Below are 27,414 nucleotides of genomic sequence, written 5' to 3'. Positions count from 1 at the left end.
CAGACATGTTCTTGGACACTCTGAAGTAACTTCATTTAAGGAAAGTTACTAAGGCTTACTATGTAAAAACCAGAAAAAAATTCCTCCACGTCCTTTATGCTTTAAAATCACTACCCTCCTAGGAAAGCAAAGTTGCAACATTGATGTAGATCCCTATACCTGTTCAGAAAGGCCATGTTGCCAGAAGGTGACAGATACCATATTGCACTTACTGTATCTCAGCTAGATAATATATCAAGTTTTCAATATGAAGTTGTTCAAAAACAAGATTAAATATCAGCATCCACACATCCAAACAGATACTTAACATAGAAAGGGCAAAAGACACTGCTTCAATTTTCACTGTTTGATTTTGTAGAAATCCTAAAGCTGTCCAAGGAATTAATGTCCATGTTCAGAGAAAAGGAAAATGCCTAAGTGTTCCACAAGGAGATTATGGCTGAGTCTGAAACGAAAATGTAGGAAGGCAAAAGCAGCAGCAACTTGCATGAACTATCATCAGATGTGTACTTGCAAGTAGCAAAGAACACAAGCAGGTTTAAGACAAAGAAAGCACCTTTAGAACTTAGGAATACAGAATGGGGAAGCTCTGAAGTTCACTATTTACATGAGCAAAAGTGTACTGCAGGTTGCCCTAATTCGCAATAAAACTCACCTTCCTGTGTTTTTAAATTAAGTCCTAGCCCTTTTGCCCTGAGTAAAGGCAGTTATTACCCGGAGTCCTTAACGTGCAAACTCAGAGAGTATACAAAATAACAAAGGAAAATACAAGTGCCAGAATAAAGACATCCAAATTTTAAACACAGTTCTGCTACAATCTTCCTTTAATATGTTGAACATATTCTTAAATTTCTACTTCATTTTTATGGAGATGGCAACAATACATTTTAACTCACAGGATAAGGACAGAATTATGAGCATTTGCAAACCGCTCTGATCTCCTTCAACAAAAGGACATAGATTAGCACAACACATTATATCAGCCCTTAGAATGAGATTATTTTAAGTGAGCAGCAGTATTATGTAAATTAGTTACAAGAAAGTAGAAATTAGAAGATGATTCAAATATAATTGAAAGGTTGAGTAAAGACAGTGTACAGTTTAGCAGAGAAACATAGGGATTGGCTCCATATCCACGTTTTCTGTTTGCACACACAGAGAAGTTACTGCATCTCCTAATTATATTTCAAAAGATGCTAACCATTTGATGAAGTTTCAACTACATTATTTTAATTTAGTAACCCTGTATGTTCTCATATAGCATGAAACATTTCTACAGACACTAACATACACATTGCCATTACAATTTTATTGAAGGGAAAAACCACAATATATTCAATCACAAACTACAAAATAAATAAAAAAAACCCAAACCCAGAGATTTCCCATGTCCTCAACAACACTCCCCCTCTTCCTCAAAAAAACAGGTGTAATTTTGCATTTAACAACACATGCCATTTCCTAGTTCATGTAGAGCTCTGTACAACATCATTACAACCTGAACAATTACCAAAGTTTCTACACTAGTAAGCTAAATTGCATAGGGCTATGTCCAGAGAATAAAGTCATGCATCACTTTCTGTTTATGGTTCACTTCTGAAAAAGAAAGAAGTTGCATGGGAAAGAACATAAAATGCTAGGTACAGTTTAATATCCACAATTTCATGTTTATGTATGCTTATCCAGATCACAAAAAAAGTGATAGCAAAAAATAAATCAATTTGACCTGCATAAGCAGGATATAACTGAGAAAAGGTCTATTTTCAAGATGGTCCCAGGGAAATTATTAAAACTAGTTACAGAAATTAAAGATGTGTGAAGGTGCCTTTCTATGATGACAAGCCTAGAATTATTCCCTCGACAAGCAATAATGACAAGCCTAGAATTATAGTTTTAGAATATAAATTCTTGTATATTCTCAAGCATTTCTGTGAGATGCACTAAAGTGGTCTCTTTCAAGACATTGAATACTTTTTCTGTGGCTTTTAAGGCAATAATGTAAGGGTTGTCAACTTCACCAAAATACATCAAAACTAAAGGCAAAATAAATGCAAAAAAATTAATCCACTGCTGGAGTTTACAATAAGAAAGTAACAAACAGCATTACTTCTAGATTTCAGTAAAAGCATTACTTCAATCATACCGCATATTCTTTATGTTTTACAACATTTAGTTCACTAAAAATAATCAAACTGATTCAGATATAACTGAAAAAGGAAATGCATCAATAAATATTCTATAAATGTATCAACACTGCAGACAAAAAACTTCCACTGTAAACGGATCTAAAATTCCAAGTCATTTCACTAACAGCCCCTACCCCATTTGGGGCATTTTTGGTTCATGTAACTGCATATTAAGGTAAACAACCAACTATTCATTCTTAGGCTCATTAGTTGTAGTTAACATCTCATGCTTCATGTATCCTGTCCCAAACTTTCAAATGTTCTATTAAAAGGAATTGAGCATCTCAACTCCTATGGCATCTAAAAAAAAGTCACGGCAACCTGGAAAATTCTAACCACAATTTTTCTGCCACCATATATGCTTTTATAATTAGGATATTGGCTGAATTCTTAAATCAGGAATCTTGATTTAAGCAAGGAGATGCTTGTAGTGAAGCAGTATAAATCAAGGTCATCTCCATTCCAATATATATGCCACACTATAAATGAATGCAGCACACTTACAGAAAGCACAGAAATATTTCAAAAGTCATTGGAAATTATACAAGTCAAACCTTTGCTATATTCAACAGAAACAGTTCCAACTATAATTCAGAATGGCCTTTAAGGGCAAACTTTAAATGACAAGTTGAAATGTGGCTTTTCTTTTTCCCCAACCAAAATGTTTTGAAAAAACTACAGCTACTTTAGCTTTTGAGATAAAATGTGTGCCCATCCTTAACTTTTCCCTCCCATTCACTGATCTTTATAGTTCCCCTCCTTTCCCTCCCAAAACCTAAACTCTGATTTCGGATCCTTAGTTATTCAAGCTTGGGAATTCATGAGGCTGACTACCAGCCCAGCAAACCAGTATCTTTAAAAAAAGATAAAGCTATGCTTGGCATAACAGATCCTCAGCCCATGACTGTTGGTTTCACTTTACTGTCATGAATTCCTTATATAATGCAAATAAAAATACACACACACACACACACTGCAGTCTGGCAGTATTTGGTTCGCACACGCACACAATTAACCAGAAACAATAGAGTTAGTACAAGATGAGCTTCTGCCACAAGAATGATGTTACTATTTTAGAAGACAATCACTAGTTTTTATTATCACAGTAGTCCTATAATATGACCTGAAACAGATCCTTATTTTCCTATTAACAAGTTAATGGAAGTTCCTTTTATGCCCATAATGTTTATCACAGGATCTCAGTTCTGTTCAGTCACAAACTTTAGATTCTGATTTTTCTGCCTAATTAGGAAAAGAAAAAGCTGCTTTGCTTGTGAAGGATAGATCTGCCATTTGGATGTATTCCTGTAAGACACGGATGGAAGCTAGAGAAATATAAAATAGTATGAGAACTGTACTGCATTAACATAAAGGGTAGTTTAATAATTCAAGCTTTATTTTGAGTCTTGTTTGCAACTGTAGAAAAGGTCAGACCTTGTATGAATAAGGTATTAAAGTTTGCACATAAAGTCTAAGGGAAAGATAAGTAACAACGCTTGTTTACTATCCAGTTGCTCAGAATGTGCAGAGAGTTAAGATTTTTAAATCAACGCAGTGATAACAATATGGATTACTGAAAAGACTCTGCACAGAGGTCAGCACACACACATCAGGAGTTCAACTGGAAATCACAAAATCCGATAACACAGAGATTGTGTGAGGCAAGTTTTATTGTTTTAAGAGATGTGTGGCTTTGAATTACACTTGGCATCCTTATCTTAAATTTCTCATTGCTCTTCCTTGAACTTCTTGGATTTAATATTTTACCAGGCAGACTCCCATGCTTTTGCATTAAACATTTCCCACACTATTTAGAAGCAGTCAGATACAACAAATTACAAAGTTTGGACCTACTCTGTGCTATTCAGAAAAATCCTCACTACACCAACATGCATCTACTTTGAGCATCCATAACTGGATGCAGAGATAGATATATCCAAGAGGTGGCACAGAGACATATCTGGCTGCACTGGGACAGGTAGCTAAGTGTTTGAGCACGTACCTGTGCATATTAAAATACGTGCACATTTTCAAGTCTAGCTAGGCTCAAGCAAGAAAGTTGGACACCGGAAATACAGACTCAGCATTCAGTATGAGCAGGAACTCAGACATCACTTATTAGTAGCCAAGAGAAAACCAAAATATTTCACAGCTACAGAAAACACAGAAAGCATGTTTCAGAAATAATAAACTTTGGGCTGATTCAGAAATGCTTCCACACCCTCTGCTCTACCTTGGAAGGAAAGAAAATACAGATATTTCTAACCCTTGAGGAAGAATTATTTCAGTTCTTCTAACAATCTTACAATCTTCTTACCACCTTTTCAAGCGTCTTCTGCTAGGAGCGAAAGCATCTGAGATGATCATACGATAGCAGAAGTGGCCACAGCACTACGCTACATCTAGACAGCTCACCTTCTGGCAGAATTATTTTGACCTTTCTCAGTATCTCTACCTCTCTTTCAAGTTTGAGGCAAAAGCAGAGGACCCTAAACGTTGGGTTCTCTTAACTGCCAAGCGGCCAACCAGATGCATTCAGAACAGGGAGTCATCAAGCCCAAGCTTCACCATGTCAATGCAGTGCACATCCGAACGAGGTACCTTTAGCCGTGCAGAAGCATGGTAGGCATCATCTGTGCAAGCCTCACTTTCATCATGAAAAATTTAATCAGTCTGCATACACTTTAACCAAGAATCTGCAATTATTTTATCCTATAGTTTCCTTTACTGACTTGCACTTTCACATCACCATGATTTTGTTCTGTGGTTTAAACATGATTTATATCCTCAATTTAACTTTGATTCATAGTTTCTAATAACATCAGCCCATTGTCCAAACACTGCAAGGGTATATTAAACAAGATCACCAACATTAAACACAGTATAAGTGGTTGTCATAATCTTGGTTTACATAACTGTTTCAGATAAGCCAAGTATAACTGCAATATGTCTGCTCTGAACAAAACAAAAAAAAAAGGTTCAAAAATAAGACAATATTGCACAATCTTGTATTATTAAAACATATAAGAGGTTATTTCAAAGAACTGTTATCCAGTATCAAATTATATAGGAGCAGAAATACAACTACAAATAAAAACTATGTTTTATGAGTGGCTACTGTCCACAGTTCTGTGTAAAGCTCTATTGTCTTTATCCAGGCTCCAGCTTGCTTTATAGGTTCAAAATGACAACCTCAGGAGCTGATGTTAAATTACTTGTGTTTTGAAAATTCAGGCAGCTGGTAATAAATATGCATACACACACATATATATATAAAAATAAAATTAATAACATGCTTAATAGGAGCACAAGTTGGCTTTGAACCCTACTTATGAAACGGTACACTTCTCTGTAGAATAAAGAGTGCCCTAGAAATGAAATTTTGAACAGATGGCTTTTTTAAAACGTGATTTAAGTATGTGGCACATGCATGACATGTACCTTTCCTTGATTTTCCAGACACTAATTGTTAAATAAGACTTCTAATATACTCATAAATGCATGGAATTCAATAACAGTTAAGTATTTAGACAAAAGAGAAGTCAGTACAATTTTACGACTAGACAAAAGTTAACTTACTAAAACTAGAATATCTTCTGTTCTAAATACATAGTCAGCACTATGAAAAAAGGTTAGAATTATCAAAGTGCTTGTGCAAATACAAAAAAACACAAAGGAAATTATTTCCATGTCATGTCAAAAAGCGTAAGTGTATTTTAGAATAGCAATGTTTTGTTTATAAAAAAATAAATATTAATAAGCAAATTATTAATGATAATTTCTTTTTTTCCCCCTATAATAGGGGAAATACCTTTTTGTCCAAGCACTCTGATATATGTTTTTATTATTATTATTATTATTATATATTTTTTTTAACCTGTATTCAATATTCAGTTGCTTTTCATCCACCTCTGTATCTTGGGCTTGCCAGTGCTCCTTACTCCAAGCTCTCTCTCCAGCAAAGTGTCATCAGTATTTTGTGAATACACACACTGATTCCAAATACAGCACACATACATACTCTGAACTGGCACGTATATCGTTAGGAGACTTTTAGGACCTTATCATGTCAAACCATATTGAAATGACATTTTTAAGGCTGACATTCCATTTTCTCTTAGCTTGTTGTGAGTAGACATTTAGTAGAAACCTCACCCCATTCAGGATCTTAATCAAGAGAGAAAATTAAGAATAAGTTAAGTCTGCTATCTAGGAAAAAGATCTATTAGATCTTGTCTGGACTAGGGAAATGTATTCTTCTAAGAATCAATTTAGTCTTTGCAATGCACTTGTAAAATGTCACACGTTCACACACAGAAAGCATTGCAGATACTGTTAAAACTAGTTTCATTAACCCTAAATGCTATTTCAGTCAGGCTGCATATAATACCAGCTAAGTTAAAGGTTTATTGACATTGTAGTTCAATCTGATTAAACAGCCTACCCACCACTTTCCCCACAAAATACTCATGGCCCTTTGAAGTCTACACAACTTCACCATTTCTGAAAACTCTGACAGAAATCTAAGGAACAGGTACACAAATTGCAATGCCTTTCATAAAAGACAAGTGAACACAGAGAAAACCTGTGACAGGCTGAAGGCTTACCAGTGGTGGACACTGTAGAGCTTAATTTGTTGACTGAGAAACATTTAGAACTCCTAGCCTAGAAAAAGGCATACAGCTATGGCAAAGCCTCCAAACTGGAATTAAATCTAAATCTTAGAATCAAAATCTAAACGAGAAGTCTGAGAGAAAGACAGGCTGTGACCCATCCTCTGTTGGGAAATAACAGGATACCTAAAGATCTCTTTCAGATCTGTTTTTCCAATGTATGCTTCCAACATAACGGCAATCTTTAGTCAAAACCACTCAACCACCAGAAAAGGAAAAAACAACACTGAAACTTGAGAAAATCCTCTCTGTTTCAAAGAGGGTATTTTCATTTTGCATCAGGTGTTCAGCTACCTGCTGAGATTTTTTATCACAGACGGAAATTATCATGCTTTGTTCATTAAAAAAAAGTCATGATATGGCAGTAGCTGAAAGTCAAAAGAATGACTGACATTCAGTATTGACATACTACGTATGTTGCAATGAAAGACTGACACACTTAAAAATAAATAGATCACTTCCATTATGTCAGAGGACAATGATCAAAATAGTAGGATCACAACAGGCATCTCTCAGTATTTCATGAAAGAACATAAAGCCAAAACATGGCATTACAAAAAGTCTTCTTATTTGAAATATATTTTAGTGGCACAAAATTGTATTCTCAAAGTATTATCAATTGCTGCATAATTAAATTTAAAATTTTGATCTGCTCTAAAGGAAAATATAGGTGCTTGTCTTTATTTCATTTTCACTGGCTGCTTAAGAAGCAATATTATGTAAGTAAAAAGACCAGCAGAACAGTTTTCTATTTCCAAACAATGAAATAACTGGAAGTCAAAGAATACAGCCTATAAGATACTAGAAGTTGGAGGTTTTTTCTGCTCAAGGTGCATCATAATAAATTGTTCAAATCCATTAAAAACCATTTTCTAGCACTGCAAAACAACGTATTAGTGAAACTTGTTGGTTCAAGACCATAAAAACCGTGGAAAACTCCTTCTGTACATGAATCTCAATAAAAAATTGTTTAATAGCATTGCTGAGTATCTTCCAAGACTCCTAATGCATCCTTTTCAGAATGAGGCACCCAGCATTCAACATTCTGCATGATAAACTCATAGCAAAATGGACATAGTGGCAATGGAGACTACATCTCTATTAAACTTACATAAAAATAAACCAACTGAGTTTTAAATAAAAGATAAAGCACCACATGGTTATAGTAGGAGTCTCACGTCTGTCAGCAGATCTTTTTCCAGCTGACCAGAGATCTGACAGATGATTTGCTATGCAAGTTCATTATAGAGTCTGACCACACTCTATACCTTTCGTACTGAAGTTCTGTCAGGCCAATGAAAACAACCACACAAACATCTTGCACTGTGACACCATCCCCTCTATGTATCTGTTTTTCATTCAACAGATCGTGTGCTCATCCAGGCCACGAGCAGTCAGTTTTTCATGAGAGTTCTATGGGGAACCGTGTAAAATGCTTTTTGGAGGTCCAGATAGACAATATCCACAGCCTTTCCCTTGTCCAACAGATGGGTCATCAGGTCATAAAAGGAGATGAAGTTCGTCAGGCAGAACCTGCCTTTCATAAACCCATGTTGACTGGGACTGTCTTTATAAGAGGGGTGCTCGAGCCCTCCGATCATCTATCATGTGATCAAAAAGACCATCAAAATCCAAGCACTGGAAGTCCCACTGCCTGAGGTTAAATTAAGATTCAAGAACCAAGATCCCAAAGGGGAATAACAAACTTCAACAAATTCCTGGGGAAATATAGATAATACTAACAGACAAGTAGAAGCTCATAGCTTCTCAGCTCTTTGCATACTCAACACTACATGATTGACAAATCATGACAGGTGAGCAGGAAAAAAAAAAAAAAGCACACTGCATGTATTCACATCAATTTATAGGTGAGTCTTCCCAGTAAAGAAGAATGATTCCATGCTGCACTCATGATTTGTGCTATGACTGGTTAATGTGCTGCTTCTGGACATTTCAACATTACAGGCACTAAAGGCATTCTCTGAACACATCAACTGTAGGCTTACCCATAGCCCTGGATCATAGGTGTAGCTGGGATCAAGGGATCATTTTTACTATTTAGCAGGGATAGCAGAAAGTCCTGAAGATACACGTCCAGAGGTATGCAGTTGAAAGAATGTTTGGAACAGGAGGTCACCTTTTCAGAGAGGTGACCGCTAAGAGGTTCCCTTCATGTGATACAACAGTAAAACTGCAGTCCACAAGGGATAGTATTTCTTACCCTCATCCATTCAGTTTCTCAAAGAATCTCTAGGAAGTCATGAGCAGAAACTCCTCCTGTAGCCTTCACTAAAAGAGGTGACAAGAGAAGCCACTATGTGGCTTCCAGTCTCTTGAAACTTCCTGCTGCCCTCTCCTACACCCACATTTCTCGCTGAAAACCTTCTTCACCACTCCAACGACAAGCAGTCAACTGTAATAAACTAGATGTTAAAATTCCAAAATATACGAAATATAGATAAGTGACACAAATACAGTGCCACACAAATATCTGCCTTACTGAAGTCACCTACAGCAAATACACAACATAACCCTTTCAAAGATTTAGCATTGAAATACAGATCCACATTAGGCAATACACTTCAAAGATGACCAAACAAGTTATCTTCCAGGAAAATTCAGAGAATATGCCTACTATTTTGTCTTACCAAGCAGCAAATTTCTTTCCTAGAGAATGAAGTTTCACATTATATAACAAGGAAACCCAAAGAGTGAAGAGTTTAACTTTATGTATAATCTCATATATACTTCATGAGAGTTTTAACCTTCAGGCAGATTTATTAATGTTCTTCAAGTCTCCTGGTTTCACAAGACCTGTTAAAATAAAAAGTCCTGACATTAAGAAAACAAAAGTAGATGAACACCTAAAGCAATGAAGTATTGTAAAAAGAGAAGAGAATTAACTGCTTTTTTTTTTTTTTTTTTTTTCAGCACAGAAACACAGTTTGGGTTGCTCTGGAGGCAGAAAGGTTTACTAGATTCAAAATGCCACTGATTCAGCATGCCCACAATAATTTTATTACAAAACTGAACTACAAAGCAAAGCTTCTGCAATGCAAGGGTTACCCATACTTTATCTATTTTCAAGCAGCAGCAGCAGCAAATTACTCTTTCAATAAGATATAAATTGCTGGACTTTATGAAACAGACGCTAAAAGGGATTCTAAGCTACTACAAAGATAAACAGACGTGCCAACACGAAAGGGCTGCAAAACACCCCCCAGAGGGGTAGATGTAGACAAAGAGGAAGCCAAGCTAAACACCAAAGGGCAGCATTTATCAACTTAAATTTATTAAAATTAATAATTTTTCAGAATGGTTTCTGCCACGTTTCCTCATGCACAGTGAAGAAAACACACGATGTGAAAAACAGGTATGTGACTTGCTAGATGCATTACATTAAATATAAATCTGTTGCAGATCAAGATCTTAAACTTCTGAATACTTTATTATTGGTATTTAAAAACAAAAGTCATTATGCTGAGAGTAAATCTTGACTTTGCTGTAGCATTAACAGATCCAAGACACCAGAAGCTATAGAGCTAATGCAGATCCAGCTACATGATGCATTTTCTCTCCAAATTTAAACCATTCACTACAGCTTGATGTCCTTGAACAACTACCAATGAACACCTGCAGGGACATCACACGTCCTCACTGCATGATAATAAGCCAAGACTGAACAGGATTCCCAATGAGAAGAATTGACAAGATACCTTCACTATGGTAAAAAAACCCTCACTTAAAGTCATACCGTAATTTGTCAGCTGAGTATTTACAGTTACTTAAAAGCATTAACCTTTAATCATAGTATATACATGTGTTTAAGTTTGACTTCTGGGGACTTACTATGACACTAACCAAAAGTTTCACTAAGTAGCTTCGTAAAGGTGAGCTTTATTGAAAAAACTTCCACATGCAAGAAAAAACAAACAAATCCCCATTAGTACACATTGTTATTCTGACTTTGCTAAGCTCCCTGACATTTCAGTCATACAATTCTTCTCAACTTTGTGTAATTTCACCAAGATACCTAGATAATCCAGATGTCAAGCATCATTCATGCATCCAAGTGAAAAAGAAACTTCTCTCCTTTCATCTTCTCTTCTCCCTTTGAGACAGGTAATGTCTATTGCTCTAATCCCTTCTCTGTAAAACATTATATAGAAGAAAGATCTATTTAAGCAAAATGATGGCAGAAGAACAAGCATGTTTAAGCTAGCTGTGACTGTGACTATTGTGAAAATTAAAAGGTATTGAAAAAACATCAGAGGATCTTTTAGAACACACTCTTCAGAAAATAACTCAGTGGAGAGAAGAAACGAATGAACCAAGGCAGATATTTACAGTTACATGAATAGAAATATTTTATGAGGATTGATCAAGAGAGAGAGAAGGTTCCTTATGGTCATTTGCTCCCTGCAGATGAGCCAGAAGACTCTCTGATGCATCCACTGTTTGGTCAGAACAATGCAGTTATATTGTTACATTATTTGGATTGTCCTACGGCTGTTTCCACAAAGAAGAGTGGAATATACAACATGAACCTTGCCAACATGAGACAAGTTCAATATAAACAGTTCATTAAAATCAACTAGGTTTCACAGATTGTGCAGAGAGACACCACAGCAGGTGTTCCTAAAGCAGTGTACCAAGATGCCTTTCTGGAGAAAACAAGAGGCTTTTCAGGGTAACCAAATCTAGACTCACACTATCAGTGATAACACCATGCAAACTTGTCTACAATCAAATTCTGTCCTGAAGGTAAGTTTATATTACTTTAAAATATATAACTATTTTACATATAATATACTATATTATAACTTCTCTCTGCAGATAATTAGAAATGTATTTCTAATTTTTAATTTCCCTCTATTCATAGGGGAAATTTATTTAGCAGATTTATTGGCAGGTTAAAGAAAAAAGCACTGGAATTTTAAATATGGCTATTAGCATTGAAATAGAGCAGTAAGGTCTCACAGAACTTGTCCAGTTACCTGAAGTGACAGTTGGACTTGAAGAGTTGTGCTGACTTGAGTCTTATTCTACACTGTTAAGAGCTGACGAGTATCATCTGTAAAAGCACCTAAGGATCTTTCATCAATGCGGATAACAATATTTATATCAACCAAAAAATTCTCCCTGAAGATAATGAAATATGAAGAAAACCACACAACCATCTGAGCAGTGTAACTGGAAGAGTTCACATGCTATGAAGGCTATTGAGTGCTTTGCTCACATTTTTATATAATTACGTGAGTTCTTCTCTCTGAAGAAACTACATGAAAGCAATATCCCCTTATTTCAGTATTCTGTTCCTTGCATGTAAACAATATTAGTCCTGCCAATTATTGTGATCACTGCACATTTTCTTTACCACTTATTTTATTTTTGTATTTTGGAACATAAGGTCTACTCCACTCCTGAGGATGCTTCACTAACAATTTCAAGGTGTCATAGCTTAATATGCACAAACCAGCTAAAAACAGTATCTACAAAAGGATAAATAGATGCCCAAACTGCACTAAAAAAAACTTCATTTACAGGACTTCTGAAGACAGCAAGCTGCCACTTTACTGTCAAATTCCAAGCTGAGTTTACAAAACTACTAGGTGGGGAAAAAAAATCATTTTTACTAACAATGATTTATATGCACCAGTCAAATGACAAACCTTCACAATGGTATTTTCAGATTTCCAAGCAGTAATGCTAAGTAGTTCAGATGTTAAGTATGTGATTTCATTTATCAAAACGTGCCAGAAATGAAACCGTACAGGGATAAGAAGGAACCTGGCTGATTGCAAACTGCTGAAAGAAAAGACATATTGCTAAATCTATCATATCTGAACTTTGCTGAAGTTAGATGAATGCAGAAGCAATAGTCTTGGCCTGGCAATTAAGTTTAAACAAAATCATCTTTTGGCATGCTTAAAATTAGTTTAGGATGCCGTCACAGTATGCCAACTATTTGCAGGCTGCATCTGCATTGGCACCAAGAAAGATACATTCACTGTAAACAACACTACTTCTTGATTTCCTGGTTCATCTAGAAGGGTTTGAGCAAGTTTAGACTCAATTGTTTTATTCCATTTAATTCTCAATAGTTGGGATATATATCCTTTGGCTGACTCATTTTTCAATCACTTCAGTACTTAAGATGTCACACTTGATGCATAATTTGACACCAAAGAGTCATAGTTTGAATATTTCCGTTCTTTTACTTTTCATTTGGTATCATATTTTATTTAAAGATAAAATGTTAATCTTCTAATGTTAAAAATCATTATACCTTACCTTTTTATGGCCACATATTGAAATAAGGATATTTGCCAACTACCTAAAGCATTCTTTTCAAGATTGAAATGAGAAGCTGACAGGAGTTCATCTCAGAGTATGTGCAGTACAACAGACTGCCCTTGCATGACAGAGGTGCTCTCTTCAAATTATCTAGTACTTCACAGATGAAATTAGCACATCTCACCAACTGCTACCCCACTTTGGTGCACCCTGTTTTAATCCTGAATAAAAAGTCTAACAAAAAGTACCTTGCTCCAAATTGTTTCCTATAAACTTGTTGCATGCACTATTGCCACCTCAAAGATGTAATAGAAATACTTCAAAAAGCCAACAGTTCTCTCTGTAAATTTCTCAGTTCTCTCAAGGAAATTTCTTTTTGTTGTTTTAATATTGCTACTATCCATGACTTAAAGCTATACACACACCACCAGAATGAGGCCTTAGACTGCAAGCATCTCCCAGCAGTGATTTTTGTCTCTATACTTGTCTGCAAAGCAACTAGCAAATTGTTAATCATCTATAATTAAAGACACCATGAGCCCAGAACCCATCAGAATATATGACCATCTTGCTCACATAGCCCTTTATGCATATGCCTTTTTATTTCAGTCCAAGTACCCTTTTCCATTTGGGTGCCTCCTTCCAGTCTTCAACAACATGCCCAAGAAGACAGCCATTTTTAAACATTTACATTTATGTATAAAACACAATGGAAATAACAAATCTTTGTAAAACACTCTCAGTCTGTGACCCTAAAATGTTTGTTTTATTTAAGATTTTCAGAGGTGTACGATGCTTTTATTGCTCAAGACTGAGGGTGTCTGTGAAATGCCACAGATAAGCAATGTGCTCAAAGTTAACCTTTCACATAACATAAAGGCCAGCAAGCAATACCCCAAATTTTAAATAGGTAAGTAGTAGGTAAGATAGCAGAGTTACCCAATGCCATATACAGTAAGAAAGTAAAAGCATAGAACTGACTAGAGGTTCACTGGGTTGCCATGCTTATACACACGGGCCATGTCTGGCTTATAAACAACACAACATACATCTTGATATTTACTTTTTCCTGTGACCACAACTATATACTGCAGGTTGCACTCATCTGCTCTACCTCTGGCACTCTACTTAGAATTGTAAGGAAGTCATCCTAAGATAAAGTTCATAGAGTACAAGATGCAACATATTGATTTAATTTTTAAGTGAAAGAAAAGCAGTGTGGGTTTGGTGGTCATGCTCATTGTATTAATTTATCTTTATTCCATCATATCCACATTCAGAACTGCAATTTCTGGCACTATCTCAGGTTTTTGACACTCTGGTTCCACTGTTCATTTCAGTACAAGTATCAAAGCTCTTACGTACATCTAAAGAACCAAAGCAACACTGATCATACAACAATCATCATCCCTGCTTAATTAGTAAGGACTCATAGACATCTGCCTGCCTGTAGAACAGCAAAACTAAAAAATCTACTTTAAACGGAAAAGTAATAACCTGACAGTGTACAATTCCAAATGCACTTCTGCTGACAAACATTGAGTCTAGCAGCTGAAATTTCTCCCTTCCTGATTCTTCTCTATGGTGACAGTCTGCTGCCAGGAAAGTCAGGCCACAGACCACTGCCTAGGTAGACAACTTGCTACACAGGGATCTGTGCCTTACACAAGAGGCAATCTCAAGGTTACAATCTTCATTTTAACACATCATTACTTCGAATTTTAGAAGACACTTCCTCTCTCATGAGAAGAATAGTCTCCCACCCTTCATAAAGAAAGTATCTTGTTACAACATTTGGAAGTGACTAGTAGGGGTGAAAGCTAAGTTTAATTTCTTACAAATTCTTTACAATGAAGCAAACTATATCTAAAAAGTGCAGATATGCTTTTTTATTTCTTTTGCAGTTCAGGGGAGGGGGGAAAGCAACACATCTCTGATTTGTATATTAAAGCACAAGCATCTGTCCTACTGATGATATTCTAGGGAAGCACATTAGCATAAAATTTAACGATGTCAAATAAGTGGATGTGAAATAGGGACTGCGTAAAGACACTATTTCCAAGCCTGACAGAAACATCACTGTTTAGAAATGCAAATGAAACCATTATGTTCAATAATTATATGAAAATATGAACAGTTCAGCATGTTTTCCAGCCCTGATGGCGGTTAATGGGATGTACGCTTATGTAAATAACTACTATTAAAGCTAATGCTGAAAAAAACTAATAAATTCATACTAAAGCAACTGATTTAGTACGCTTTTAAACCCCAGCAGTGCTCACTTATTAGAAAGGAGTGCATTCTTATGTTTAGAACTCATTACTGTTACAAGTCACTGCAACTCCATCAATTACCATGCATTAATGAAAATGGGACACATACAAAAAAAAATTATTGCCTCTCAGCAGTTTTCTTTAAAGACAAAATATAGGGGTATTACCATCATGGGGCCTTGAGGGGAACTTACCAGCAACATAATCTTTATTACTACAACTGTACTCCCTGTGCTATAAACCTGTGGTGTTTTTTGTCCCAAGAAGCAAACCTTTTCTTGACACACACTCAGTGCAAGTGACCATACTGCCATCAGTAAAAACTTGCCATTTCCACAACTAAAAATGCATTTAAACAAACATATATAGACACTAATATGTGATCTCAAAAATATGGATGTGAAATGAAAAACTACAATTCCCGAAACTAGAGAAAGGAGGTGTAACACAAACAGAATTAAGGACAAAAGGTACAGATGGAAGTCGTCTATGAAGTTCTTGTATAGGGATAAATTCCATTCAGTTTTACACTCACACTTTTAACAACCTCCCAGAGAGCATTGGAATTAAGACTTTAAGGACACTATTCTTAACTTTTTGGATGTCTTCTCCAATTCCTCAGCACTACTTCAAAAATTGTTAGCCCTGGTTAAACATCACAACTGAAAGAGAAAAAAAAAAAAAACACAATGCTGTTATAGCAAGGAAACCCTACAGAAATTAAAAGCTGAGATTTATTTAATGTCTATAACTCTACAACTAATTCATTTCCATTTTCTAAGCAGTCTCTGAAAATGAGATATTAATGTAACATCCACTAGATCTCAAGAATATTAGCAAGGCTGAAAATGCTTTTATATCAGTTTGCATTGACTGTCAGTGTAAATTAAGGATGGGTTCAAACAACCTTACAAGAGACTATAGAAAAAGAACTGATGTCAAATGGAGAAGATTCACATAGGACAGTTATCTGACTAGTCTCAGCTGCTGTAAACTTCAGTCCAAGATGGCATTCTGCTACTGAAAAGTCACACATCAACTTGCATCTCATCTGACTACAAAAGCACCATAAATAAGAACTAAAAAACCCCATAAAAATAGAAAGGAGAAAAGACATGGTTTAAGTTTTAATCATGTATGAACAGTGACAAAGCCCATATAGGCCAATATCCACTATAACAGCCAGTGTTACATTAATGCTATGCTTAAATGCAATGTACTCTCTTCAGCATAAGGCAAAAATAAAGGCTACTCCAGCCTGAAAAATTTACAATCTAAAAGCAGGTAGCTAAACTAGCCTTGCAGAGGGCCAGCAGCTGACAGCATACAACAGCAAATCCGCAGTCACTATGACAAATGTATGATGGGAGCGGTGGAAGAAAAAAACCAAAACTATCTGATTGCTTTCACAAAATCTTTGTTGAAAGAGAGGTATGAAGTGTTTTGCTATCTAGACCATTAAAACTACCTCATGAGCGAAGGCCACTCTAAGGTTGAAAACAGTAAGACAAATTTGCTACTGATTAATAATAAAGCCATTCATTTTATTCTTCAAATCTAAAGTAATTACAAGCCAGAGCATGGCAAATGGATTTAGCAGAAGCCATTACGTCAGAAGAATCCTTTAAAGAAGAAGAGTAATTTAAAAGACTAAACTGAATAATGAACTCCCCTGAACAACAATTATTATGAGATTGATTTATTGAAAGTGTATTTAATCATGCAAGAAATGTTTAAACTTTCAAAAATAGTTCAGGAAGACAGAGAAACCAATAGCAGAGTCAGCCCAACGCCCTCATTATAGTTGAGAAGCTGAAGCAGATGGAGAATTCATTTAGTTTGGAAGGATAAAGTACATCAATTTCTCTGAATCCACATTTTTAGTCAATTTGTTACAGTACCAGCTTCAACAATTAATGATCTCATTTTCCCATTTGTGCTTCCTTTTAAGAGATCTCAGTCTTTGTTCCCAAATGAGCCAAATGTCATAAAGGCAAATTGAACTTAAAAAAAAAAAAATCCCTTTGAAAATCCTTATGCCAAGTATCTCAGAGCAATAGCCACAAAAGCAAGGGTCAGGCAAGTAGCCTGGTCAGTTAAGTGTTTGAAAAAAAGATATGCCTTTCACCTGAGACACAGCGTTTCTGACCAGCCTGGCTTCTACAGAGAAATACCTTTTACCTAACACACTTCAGGTTTTTTTCCTTAGGGTGACTGATGTTGATATACAAGATTGCCATGGCTGAAGCTGCATTTCTAATGACAGATCTCTCCTGTTAAGTTCAGACAGGGGTGGCTCATCATCATATCCAGTTCTGAGATCCACACCAGATAGGTGGTACAGATAATATCATGTCTGTGCTTAGAGATACCACTCATCCTTTAGAGCCAGAGGACAGGTTTCTGTGCAGCATGGCATCCCAGTGGCTATTAACAACCTGGCAGAGTAGAACTCTTTTTTTCTAGCCACTAAGACTGCAGTTCAGAAGGAGCAGGTCTCCAGTAGCAGGAAGAAACCACCACAGTATAAAATGCCATGAATCAAAGGGGATGCAAGAATGCTACTAGTCCTCAACACTCGCCTCAGTGGGCCTCAAAATTCTATGCCAGGGATGCCTAGTGGGAAAGTAATCTCTTCAGTCAGCCACATACAGAACATCATCATTCCACCCATTACAGTATAAAATACCAAGAAACTCTGGTTCTCTTAGACCACAGCTATACTTCTGTATTGACAGCACCATCTCACAGAATCACACAATCACAGAATGTTAGGGGTTGGAAGGGACCTCAAAAGATCATGCAGCCCAAACTCCCTGCCAGGGCAGGATCCCCTAGAGCAAGTTACACAGGAACATGTCCAGGCAGGTTTTGAATGTTTCCAGTGAAGGAGACTCTGCAACCCCTCTGGGCAGCCAGTCATCTCACAGACAATCCTGCACCACAGGGCATGAAGTTTTAGGGCAAAAAGCCTACCTAGCTCACATTCAGCAGAGGCTGATGTTCAACTCTTAAGATGCTGCCTATTGGTTCTGGATAATTTCACAGCATGGACAATGTGGCTAGCTTATGCTCTAAGGCACCAGCTAGGTTTAAACATAGAGATCAGAGCTTTAAATTAATCTCAGTCATTGATCCATTTGAACACTAAACATTAAAACAGGTATCACCTTGTTTTTGTTTAGAAGTTCATGAAAAATTCAAAATATCTTATTTACCCAATAGTTTTTGACTGATTTTTCTACATTTAACAAGTTCTTAAATGCATACATGATTTAGCCAATCCTGCCATTACAGAATAGCATATAAATATTCAGAGACTTTTTAATAAGTTCAGCTTTTATTCAACAGACCATAATGGTTGCTTAGAAACATTAACTAGTAAGAGACCTATAATGACAGTAAGGGAAGCACCTTGAAAGAGCGAAGCAGTTGTATAAAATGGAAGAAAGGAACAAAATACTAATTTTTCGTTCTCCTTACATGCCTTCAGACATTATGACGCACAAGAAGATATGTATCGTACGCATTCACACATGAAAAAATAAGGAGGGAAAAACTTAAAATAATAAGCTGAGGCAGCTACGTTGAGAAATTAAAAAAAAATAAAAATGGTCACTACATTCTCTCAATTCATAACTTGTCAGAAACCATACTATCAGGAATTGTACTGCAGTAACTATAACAAAAGCAGAAATCACAGTCAGGCTTAGCCTAAGTGCCTATTTCTTTCCCCATTTTCAGAAAATCAAATACAACATTAGAGAAATGACAGAATAAACAAGTAAATGCTGTACTCTGATTCCTGATTTTCTAATGTTTTGTTCTTTGACATTAAGCATGTCAGCAACTATTGTTTTTCTAAAAATAATGCTAATACTACATTAATACATAAAGATACGAAAAGGAGAAAATATTTAACTAGCACTAATTTATGAGTATACACAAGAGTAAGGTAATGAACTAAATAATAAAATAACTTTAATAACACAAAGTGTTTTATTAAAGTCTCTAGATAATGCTTATAAGAAGCCCATTATTCTTCTAGGAAATTAATATTCTACGTCTCACTAACAATATTAGCAAATGAGCTGTTTTAGTTAAATTAATATTCATGTTAACTGCATGCAAAATCAACTAATTTAGTAGTCCTAAGTTACAATATTAAGGACATATGTAAACAGATTCTCTGATCATTTTTAAGACTAAGTAAGTAAACCAAATAAAATTTATTGTATGAACTTGATGGAGTCTTCAAATCGACATATCATGTTCAGTGAGAATATTAAGTCCAACAAAAGGTTAAGTACTCCAGGTACATTCTAAATATAAACCAAAATATCAGTTTAGTAGGGCTGAAGAGTTTAAACTTACAAAAAGAAAAAAGAAAATCTGTAATAAAAAGAATCTCTTCTTCCCTTTACCTCCCTGTTCTTTATATCCAAAACTATAAATTCTGCACATCTTAGAATTCAATAAGCAAGCTTCCTCTCCCCCAATTAATAAATCTTCACAGAAAGGTTCAGGCTGTTTTTGCTTATTAATTCATGCAACACAAACAAATTTAGATGAAAAAAAAACCCTTAGTGGTTATAACAAGAAAAACTAAAGACCATAGCATAATTTCTTCGGGCTTTGAAATAACAGTAATATTTGTTTCTTAATCTCATTATCATCACTTTTTTTTCTAAGACATCTATCACAACAGTACTGGAGCACCTTACATAAGATATTTTCCTGTTTCTTAAATTAAATTGTATTTAGGACCTAAATTAATAATAGGTGCTTGAAAATACGCCAGAAAAAAAAGGAAAGCCAGAAGCTTGTCTTGTAACAGCTCCTAGTAGAAGCGGAAGAAGAGGCAGTGCAAGTAGCCTTACAGCACAATGTAGTGTGTGCTGCTCATCCTTAACTCTGAAAATGCAAACAAAACCACAAAAAACACTGAAGTTGCAAGTCAGAGACTCCAAAGGCCGTGACAGAATTCAGATTTCTGCAAGAAGCAGAGTTTAGTCACCTGGTATGTACCCATCACAACCTGGGAATACAGAAGTAAACAGAAGACAAATACTAAGAGCAGATGCTGAGGAAGATAAGGAGGTAGGTTAGACATGGAGAGCCTTCTCACATGAGCTTAGTCCAAACTCTGTTTCAAGGTTTGGAGGGTAGAATACACTGAACAAACACATCCCTGCTTTCATCAGCTGTTTTTCAATCATCTGACTGACTCTAGGCCACCTGCCTCCATCCTGGGTCATCCCTAGCCATGACTGCTTGTCCCAAAAGCTTCTGAACTCATCAGTCACAGGCTTTACTTCTTCACATCAGCTGTGCACAGCCCAGCCTTCTTTTCCAAGTCTTTCCTCCCAGCCAGGTTCTAGTTCCCATTTCCCCAGTACTGCCTCCACTTAAGTCTTCCACTCTACCACCTGCTTAATCTTCCCTTTGATGATGAGATGATGAAGAGATGATAATCTCTTCCCACTACTTTCTTATTCTCATAGCTGTAAAATGCTTTCATTGTGGAAGTTATCAAAAGAATAGGAGCATCTGTTTAACTGATTTTCCAGTATGACCCATTTGGGCAGATTTTATTATGAAAAGCAAAAGATGTCACCACAGCATACGTACCTTACACCACTAAACACTAAGCATCACATATCCAAAGAACAGCAGCACTGGAACTGTTTTAGAAAACAGGCTACAAGAGTTTGTAATAGATAAAGGTTAGATCCTCTTTTACTTTTGAAACTAGTTGAAACATTTGAGATCAAGTTTATTATGAAAGAAGTCAGTTTCCAGTGGAAACATCCTGTGAAATACTAGCCAAATATCTACTTTTGACCAATTCTTTAGTTAACGTGACAAGTCTAACAATAGTGCCTTGGGGAAAAGACAACTACTTGCAATCCCTAATTTTCCTTAATTCTGTGATAATAAGTATTTGGCAGCCCTGACAACAGGCTGGCCTATTTATGAGGCACAGCATGCTCATCAGGGTTGTCCTCCATTAACTGCATGTCCTCGGAAGAACTACTCAAATTTCAAAGTTCCAAGTACAAATAAAGGAAGCAATTTACCTTTAAATTTGCATGGAAATTTACTTGCTGCTCTCTGCCCAGACAGCACTGACCAATTGCAAAGCAATGTAAGCTTAGGCTTCAGACAAATGTTCTTCAATGCTGGTAGCTTACTCAAAGCTTTGCAGTGAGATCACTGTATAGCACCTACATCCCCACTCCCCGGGGCTTTTTTCATAGCTCATCAGCAATTAATCCAAATGGGGGGATCCACATAGTTTGTCAAAGTAAATAAGAAAATGGAAAGTTACAACAAAATGAGGAAAGCCTGCCTGTAAAGCAGGGATTTAGAGCACACAAAGTGTATCTTTACTGCAAGAGTCTTAATAAGAAAAAAAAAATACAAATAGGACACATTGCTGAAAAAACCCCACACTCCTCATGCTATTCATATTAGACCTTTACCAAGCTGAAATTACACTTCATTGGGTAGCTGCAGTTCGATCAGAAGCACCTGTTGTTGTAGGGTAATTTTAAATAGTGGGCTAGATAAAGTAATTTTATAGACAATAAATTAGCTTTGGAAGAGGGAAAAAAACAAAACTTCCAGGGTAAGTAAAATGGATTTTACCAGACTTGAAGGTTTTTTCTTATGGTATTTTATCTCTGATATCTTATTTGTAAGTGTACTCTGTACATTTCAAAAGAACCTGAAGAACTTCTAGCTCCTGTACTTGAAAATAGCCAGAATTTGTATTCAACTTTGGCAAGCGATTTCTACCATTTTCTGTCTCTGCAACAAGCTTTAAGATAAAAAAATAACTGATCAGAGGTATACTGCGGATCTGGAATTATTTGTATATGATAGGCAAGGATTGCTGTAGTTAAAATTGTATTGTTTTAAATTATAACCTTGTTTTATATTTCTAGTTTTTAAGAGTTTTATGAAGTGTAAAATTTAATGCATTAAACTTCTATTATGTCTGCCAGACTTCTGAAAAAGTATTCATGCTTGCACAATCTATTTATAGTAAAGGGAAAAAAAATTACAGAAAACCAAAAATGACTACAAACAAAAAAGCATGCCTACCTCTTTGTAGCCAAATAAAAACATCAGGTGAATTAGTGAAAGCTTTATGTGCATAAGTTAAAAAGTATTAATCAAGAACATATACCCCAAGCACATTCATGAGCTGACTGAATAATATACAACAAAAATACCGACTTCTTCAAAATTAATGTAAGAGCTGTAGTCACATGCAATGGCTCTTAAATACATCAGATATTTGCTAGGAACTCCTCCATGCCTGGCTAAGCTTGTTGATGTGGATATTATTTAGTACAGACTAAATTCTTTCCTATCACTTTAGGTGCCACTGTGCCACAAGGGATCTTCTGGGTCATTAAGGCAATCCCCAGCTGACAGACATCATGTACCACTGAATTCTTTCACAAGCCAACCAAGCTCCCTCATAAAAAAAGGTTTCTTTTATGTTGAGGCTTCCAGTGCTAAACTGAGAAATATGATTGCTCAAATTTTCAAGAACTGTCTTCTATGTTCCATGTTTAAGTTTGTTGACTGTTCATCACCTTTTATTTCTTTCCCAACACTGGCCTAAAGCTTGAATAGACCCTTTTTGTCTCAACATTGTCTCTCCCGCTATTCACTTTACCAGCATCTTGACCTATGGCCAGTCACTATTCATAAGCATTCTCACACACTTCTGTTTCTTCCCAGAAAATAGGTTCTCCAGGCCTCAAACATCTTAAGTAGCCCTTCTCCATAACTCTTGTCACTAACTTCATTTACTTGAACAAGGAATGACTCAGGACTGACAACAGTATTATGCACTAGGTTTCAACAACACTTTTAAAAATAGCCTTAGTATTCTCCCTACTTGAAATATAGGTCCTGATGAATCACATGTTTTTGCTGTGGTTGCACCACTGTCTCCACTGTAGTCAACAATTAGCCTTCTGAGGAATTAACAAGAAAGCACCAATATCAAAGGTTTAGAAGAGAAATTAACAAGGTGATTTCATACAGGTCTATCACATCACACTGAAGGAAAATTGTAAATCCTGCAACATTGACTTAGCATGTGATATTTCAGGATTAGGACTAAGCATATGCAGTTTAACAAAAATAAAATGGAAGTCAAAATAGCCTTAGTATTCTCCCTACTTGAAATATAGGTCCTGATGAATCACATGTTTTTGCTGTGGTTGCACCACTGTCTCCACTGTAGTCAACAATTAGCCTTCTGAGGAATTAACAAGAAAGCACCAATATCAAAGGTTTAGAAGAGAAATTAACAAGGTGATTTCATACAGGTCTATCACATCACACTGAAGGAAAATTGTAAATCCTGCAACATTGACTTAGCATGTGATATTTCAGGATTAGGACTAAGCATATGCAGTTTAACAAAAATAAAATGGAAGTCACAGCCTGGAAAAAAAAAAAAAAAAAAAAAAAAAAAAAAGGCTAACATTATTTGAAAAAGCAACAAACCAAAGCTACACCCAAAAAGTCTGAACTGGATAAACTTAATACATACTTATAGGTTAAATGCTTTCAGGATAGGTTGTCTTTCCCTGGACACAGAGAGCACTGGAACACCACGCAAGTTTTAGACCTCAATTACAACAAACAAACAGGATTAAGTTTTTTTTAAAAAAATAGATCTATAACCATATTTTAATGTATGAATTCCTTATTGTCATTTTTAGTTGACAAATATCTGTTTTATAGCAAAACAACATCATAAGAACAGCTGGATGGCAGTTTTAAGCTCAAATGAACCAGCATCACATGCTGACAAGTCATCTCTCTGATTGCTTTTGAATGGCAGCACATGCAGATTCATTCTCTGCCATAAATTAGAACAATTATTTCTCTGTAGTTCACTTTTCATTTCAGACAGAAAGACCCTGCACACATTTTTAAAGGATATCTTCCCTTTCCTTGATGATAAGTTCATTCTGTTCCTCTAGCTGTCTGATCTTCTTCTCAAATGACTCCTGTTCAGCTTTCAGCCGTTCTTCTGTCACCTCCTTTTCTTCACTTACCCTGAAAAGAATTTGAGAGAAATAAAATATATGCCCATAATGACAGTGCCTGAATTCCAGCTCCTTCGCTTTCCAGGTAAATGGATATGACCCTCTACACCTTTAAACAGGTTAGTTCCTCATAACGTTTATTTTATTATATTACACTGGAAGATGCATATGACTTTATGCAATATATTTTTATTTTTTTTAAAAACACAGTAGTCACACTAGAGCCTATGCACACTAATGGGTAGCAAGGAACAACAAAGTAAGGACCTGAACCCACAATTAGATTTGTGCAGTCTGATTCCCTGCAGCCATAATGAAGACACACTGGGATCCTTACAAGCTTAGGGCATGTAGACAGACAACTCAAATAGAAGAGATTAGTTGCTGAGACAGGAAGGAAATTGAAAAACTTCTCTTTTTCTTAATCTATAAACTAATCCTCCTTTCACATTTAGTGGTCAAATATAAGTTCAGGAAAGGAATCATTTTTCTTCTTAGTTTTCTCTAAACAAAACAGTTTGTCCTCTTCTGGGGATTTTAAAATATCAAGCCACAGTAGTAAATTCTCCTTTCTGTCTGGGCCATGACACCCTGTATCTTGCTGCTCAGTGTAAATAATTGGATCAAGATTAAAAGATGGCAATGTGAGAAAGGCTTACAATGATCATTTATTCTGCACCTCAAGAGCAAGCTGTAAAAACATTTATTCTGGTATCACGTAGGCAAGAAGACCATTATGCACATATGATCCTGTAACTATGCTAAAAAACCTTAGAAATCATGGTTCTATAATAGCTCTACAAAAATATTAAGTAATGAGCTTAGACTAATAAATATTATTGCTCTGCACTTAGGCAATTTCTGTTGCTGAAGGCTCTTAAAGTTCAGGCTTTTATGATGATGAAACAGATGCCACAACACAGATGACAGGAGACCAAAGCAGTAAAACTGTCACAAAACTTCAGTTTTAACTTCCTTTAAGTGGAACAATCCTATAGGAAGAGAAAAGGAGGGGGAAATATATTGAAAAACCATACAGGCATTGGACTAAGCCTTCCACTCATCCCATCAGACTCACTGACACACTTAACTCCATTCAGGGACTAAGCCATCCATTTGACATCAGGACATTTCCCTTAAGAGGGCACAGGTTTGTTCTGATGTTCCAGTGGAAAAGACAAACACTACAGCTGGGTAACCTCACTGGTGCAAATTCTAGAAAGGCAGTATTCCACAACTTTAAGAGAAACCCACAGCCCTTCCCACAACAGTTCTTGAAGACTGCATGAAGCTGAAATGAGTAACACTGACACTTCCACCTTTTCTATACAAACCTGGAGGGAGTAAAATAACATATAGCATAAAATTATATTCTGTAAGCTAGAGTGGTTTGAAAGCATCAAATTATCAATTGGAAGGTTTCTAAATTACACCAAAAAAAGACATGAATTGAGCACAAAAGCATTCCACTATTCACATGTCCATGGCTCAGCTACAATCCTGTTGCCAGCAGTGTCCATCAGCTTATTCCTAGGCCCCTTCCCTCCACTCAAGGCTGTCAAAAGAGATACACATACATCAGAAAACAAACAGTGAAAAGGCACCCAGCTGCATTAACTCGGGTTTCATCCATTTGTGCTCTCCTTAGTAAGAAGGCAACAAACTCCTGTAAATTATCTGCTACACATCCTTGCTTCCCAGTGCAGTTACATCTACAGTCCAAATGCCACAGGCTGCAGACTCATACTGTTGCATTTAACAACAAGCCGTTCGTTTTCTCTGAATCTAGAGCAATCAGGTAAGTGACTGCAGCATATATATAGCCTTCCTTCATGTAATCCATATACAGCCTTCCTTCACAGAACCAGTGGAAGACTCAAGAATGCTTTCAGCTTCTTAAGAGGTAATAGAAAAATAATAAAATAAAATAAAAATAGAGAACAGAGAATAAGAATCAGCAATTAGAAAAAATAAATGAAGACAGCAATGTCTGTGTAGATGAAAGACAGGAAGGAAAGAAGAATAGGGAAAAACTGTAGGATCGGAAGGGATAAGTATTATCTCCAGGGTACTATATAAGGCATGAAGCTCAATTACAACCAGCAGGATTGATGCTGCATTGGAAAAAGGTTAGGGACAACTAAAACAATGAGCTATGCTGGCATCTAAGAATACTAAAATCAAACAATGGTATAAGGAAATAAGTTAAGCAAGGACAGAGCACTGGAGAAATTAGTCTAAACCTAGCAAATATACCCATCTCTAGATTCTGTGATTTGCTGCTCAGATCAGTCTGCATCACATTCATGTGTTGTTTGTATTTAACACAGATCACAGCAAGCTGTCATACTCAGAGGCAGATAAGTTTACTGTGCCACATATCTTACGCAGTAAATGACAGAGAATAGAAAGTGATCTTAAAAGCAATGTGGCAGTATGTGTTTATGTATCAGGAAGCAGGAGACAGCCCATAAAGGGCAGGAGAGATACTGAAGACAGCTACTCACAGAAGGTGGCACAAGCAAGTTAGAAGGAATACAAGAACGTCATCAGATTGTGCTGGATTTATGTCACTTCCCATTTATAGCTCAGTGAAATTTTTTTATATACTTATTTCCTTGTCTTCTGGCAACAAAGAACAGACAATTTTTAGCAGAACTAGGAAAAACTTCACTAATGCCAAACAGAAATATTACAAGGCTCATAATGCTCCTCAAAAGGATTTTCATCCACTTTTCACCTTCTCGTGGTCAGAAAAGAGCAGTGAAAGAAGGAAGGCACAGCAACCACAAAGGGCACAACTGTTCCTTTGGGCAACATGACAGTGTTCATTTCTGTTACTGCTCTTTTCAGGAACAAAAAGAGAACTGACAGCTGAGAGTGAAGGTGACAAATCAGTAAA

General features: G+C 36.2%; 1 protein-coding gene across 1 annotated transcript in view; it reads right to left on the bottom strand.

Annotated features, from left to right (window-relative positions):
- Positions 1 to 27,414, bottom strand: part of KIAA1328 (KIAA1328 ortholog) — a 143,431-nt gene that overhangs the window by 104,493 nt on the left and 11,524 nt on the right. The window contains exon 4 of the mRNA XM_010007135.1: positions 24,407 to 24,522. Coding sequence (XP_010005437.1) covers positions 24,407 to 24,522 — 116 coding nt within the window. The remainder of the gene's footprint in view (positions 1 to 24,406; positions 24,523 to 27,414) is intronic.

The sequence above is a fragment of the Chaetura pelagica genome, unplaced genomic scaffold, assembly GCF_000747805.2.
Source record: "Chaetura pelagica isolate M959 unplaced genomic scaffold, ChaPel_1.0 scaffold548, whole genome shotgun sequence".
Lineage (NCBI taxonomy): Eukaryota > Metazoa > Chordata > Aves > Apodiformes > Apodidae > Chaetura > Chaetura pelagica.
This window is presented reverse-complemented; position numbering and strand designations above follow the sequence as displayed.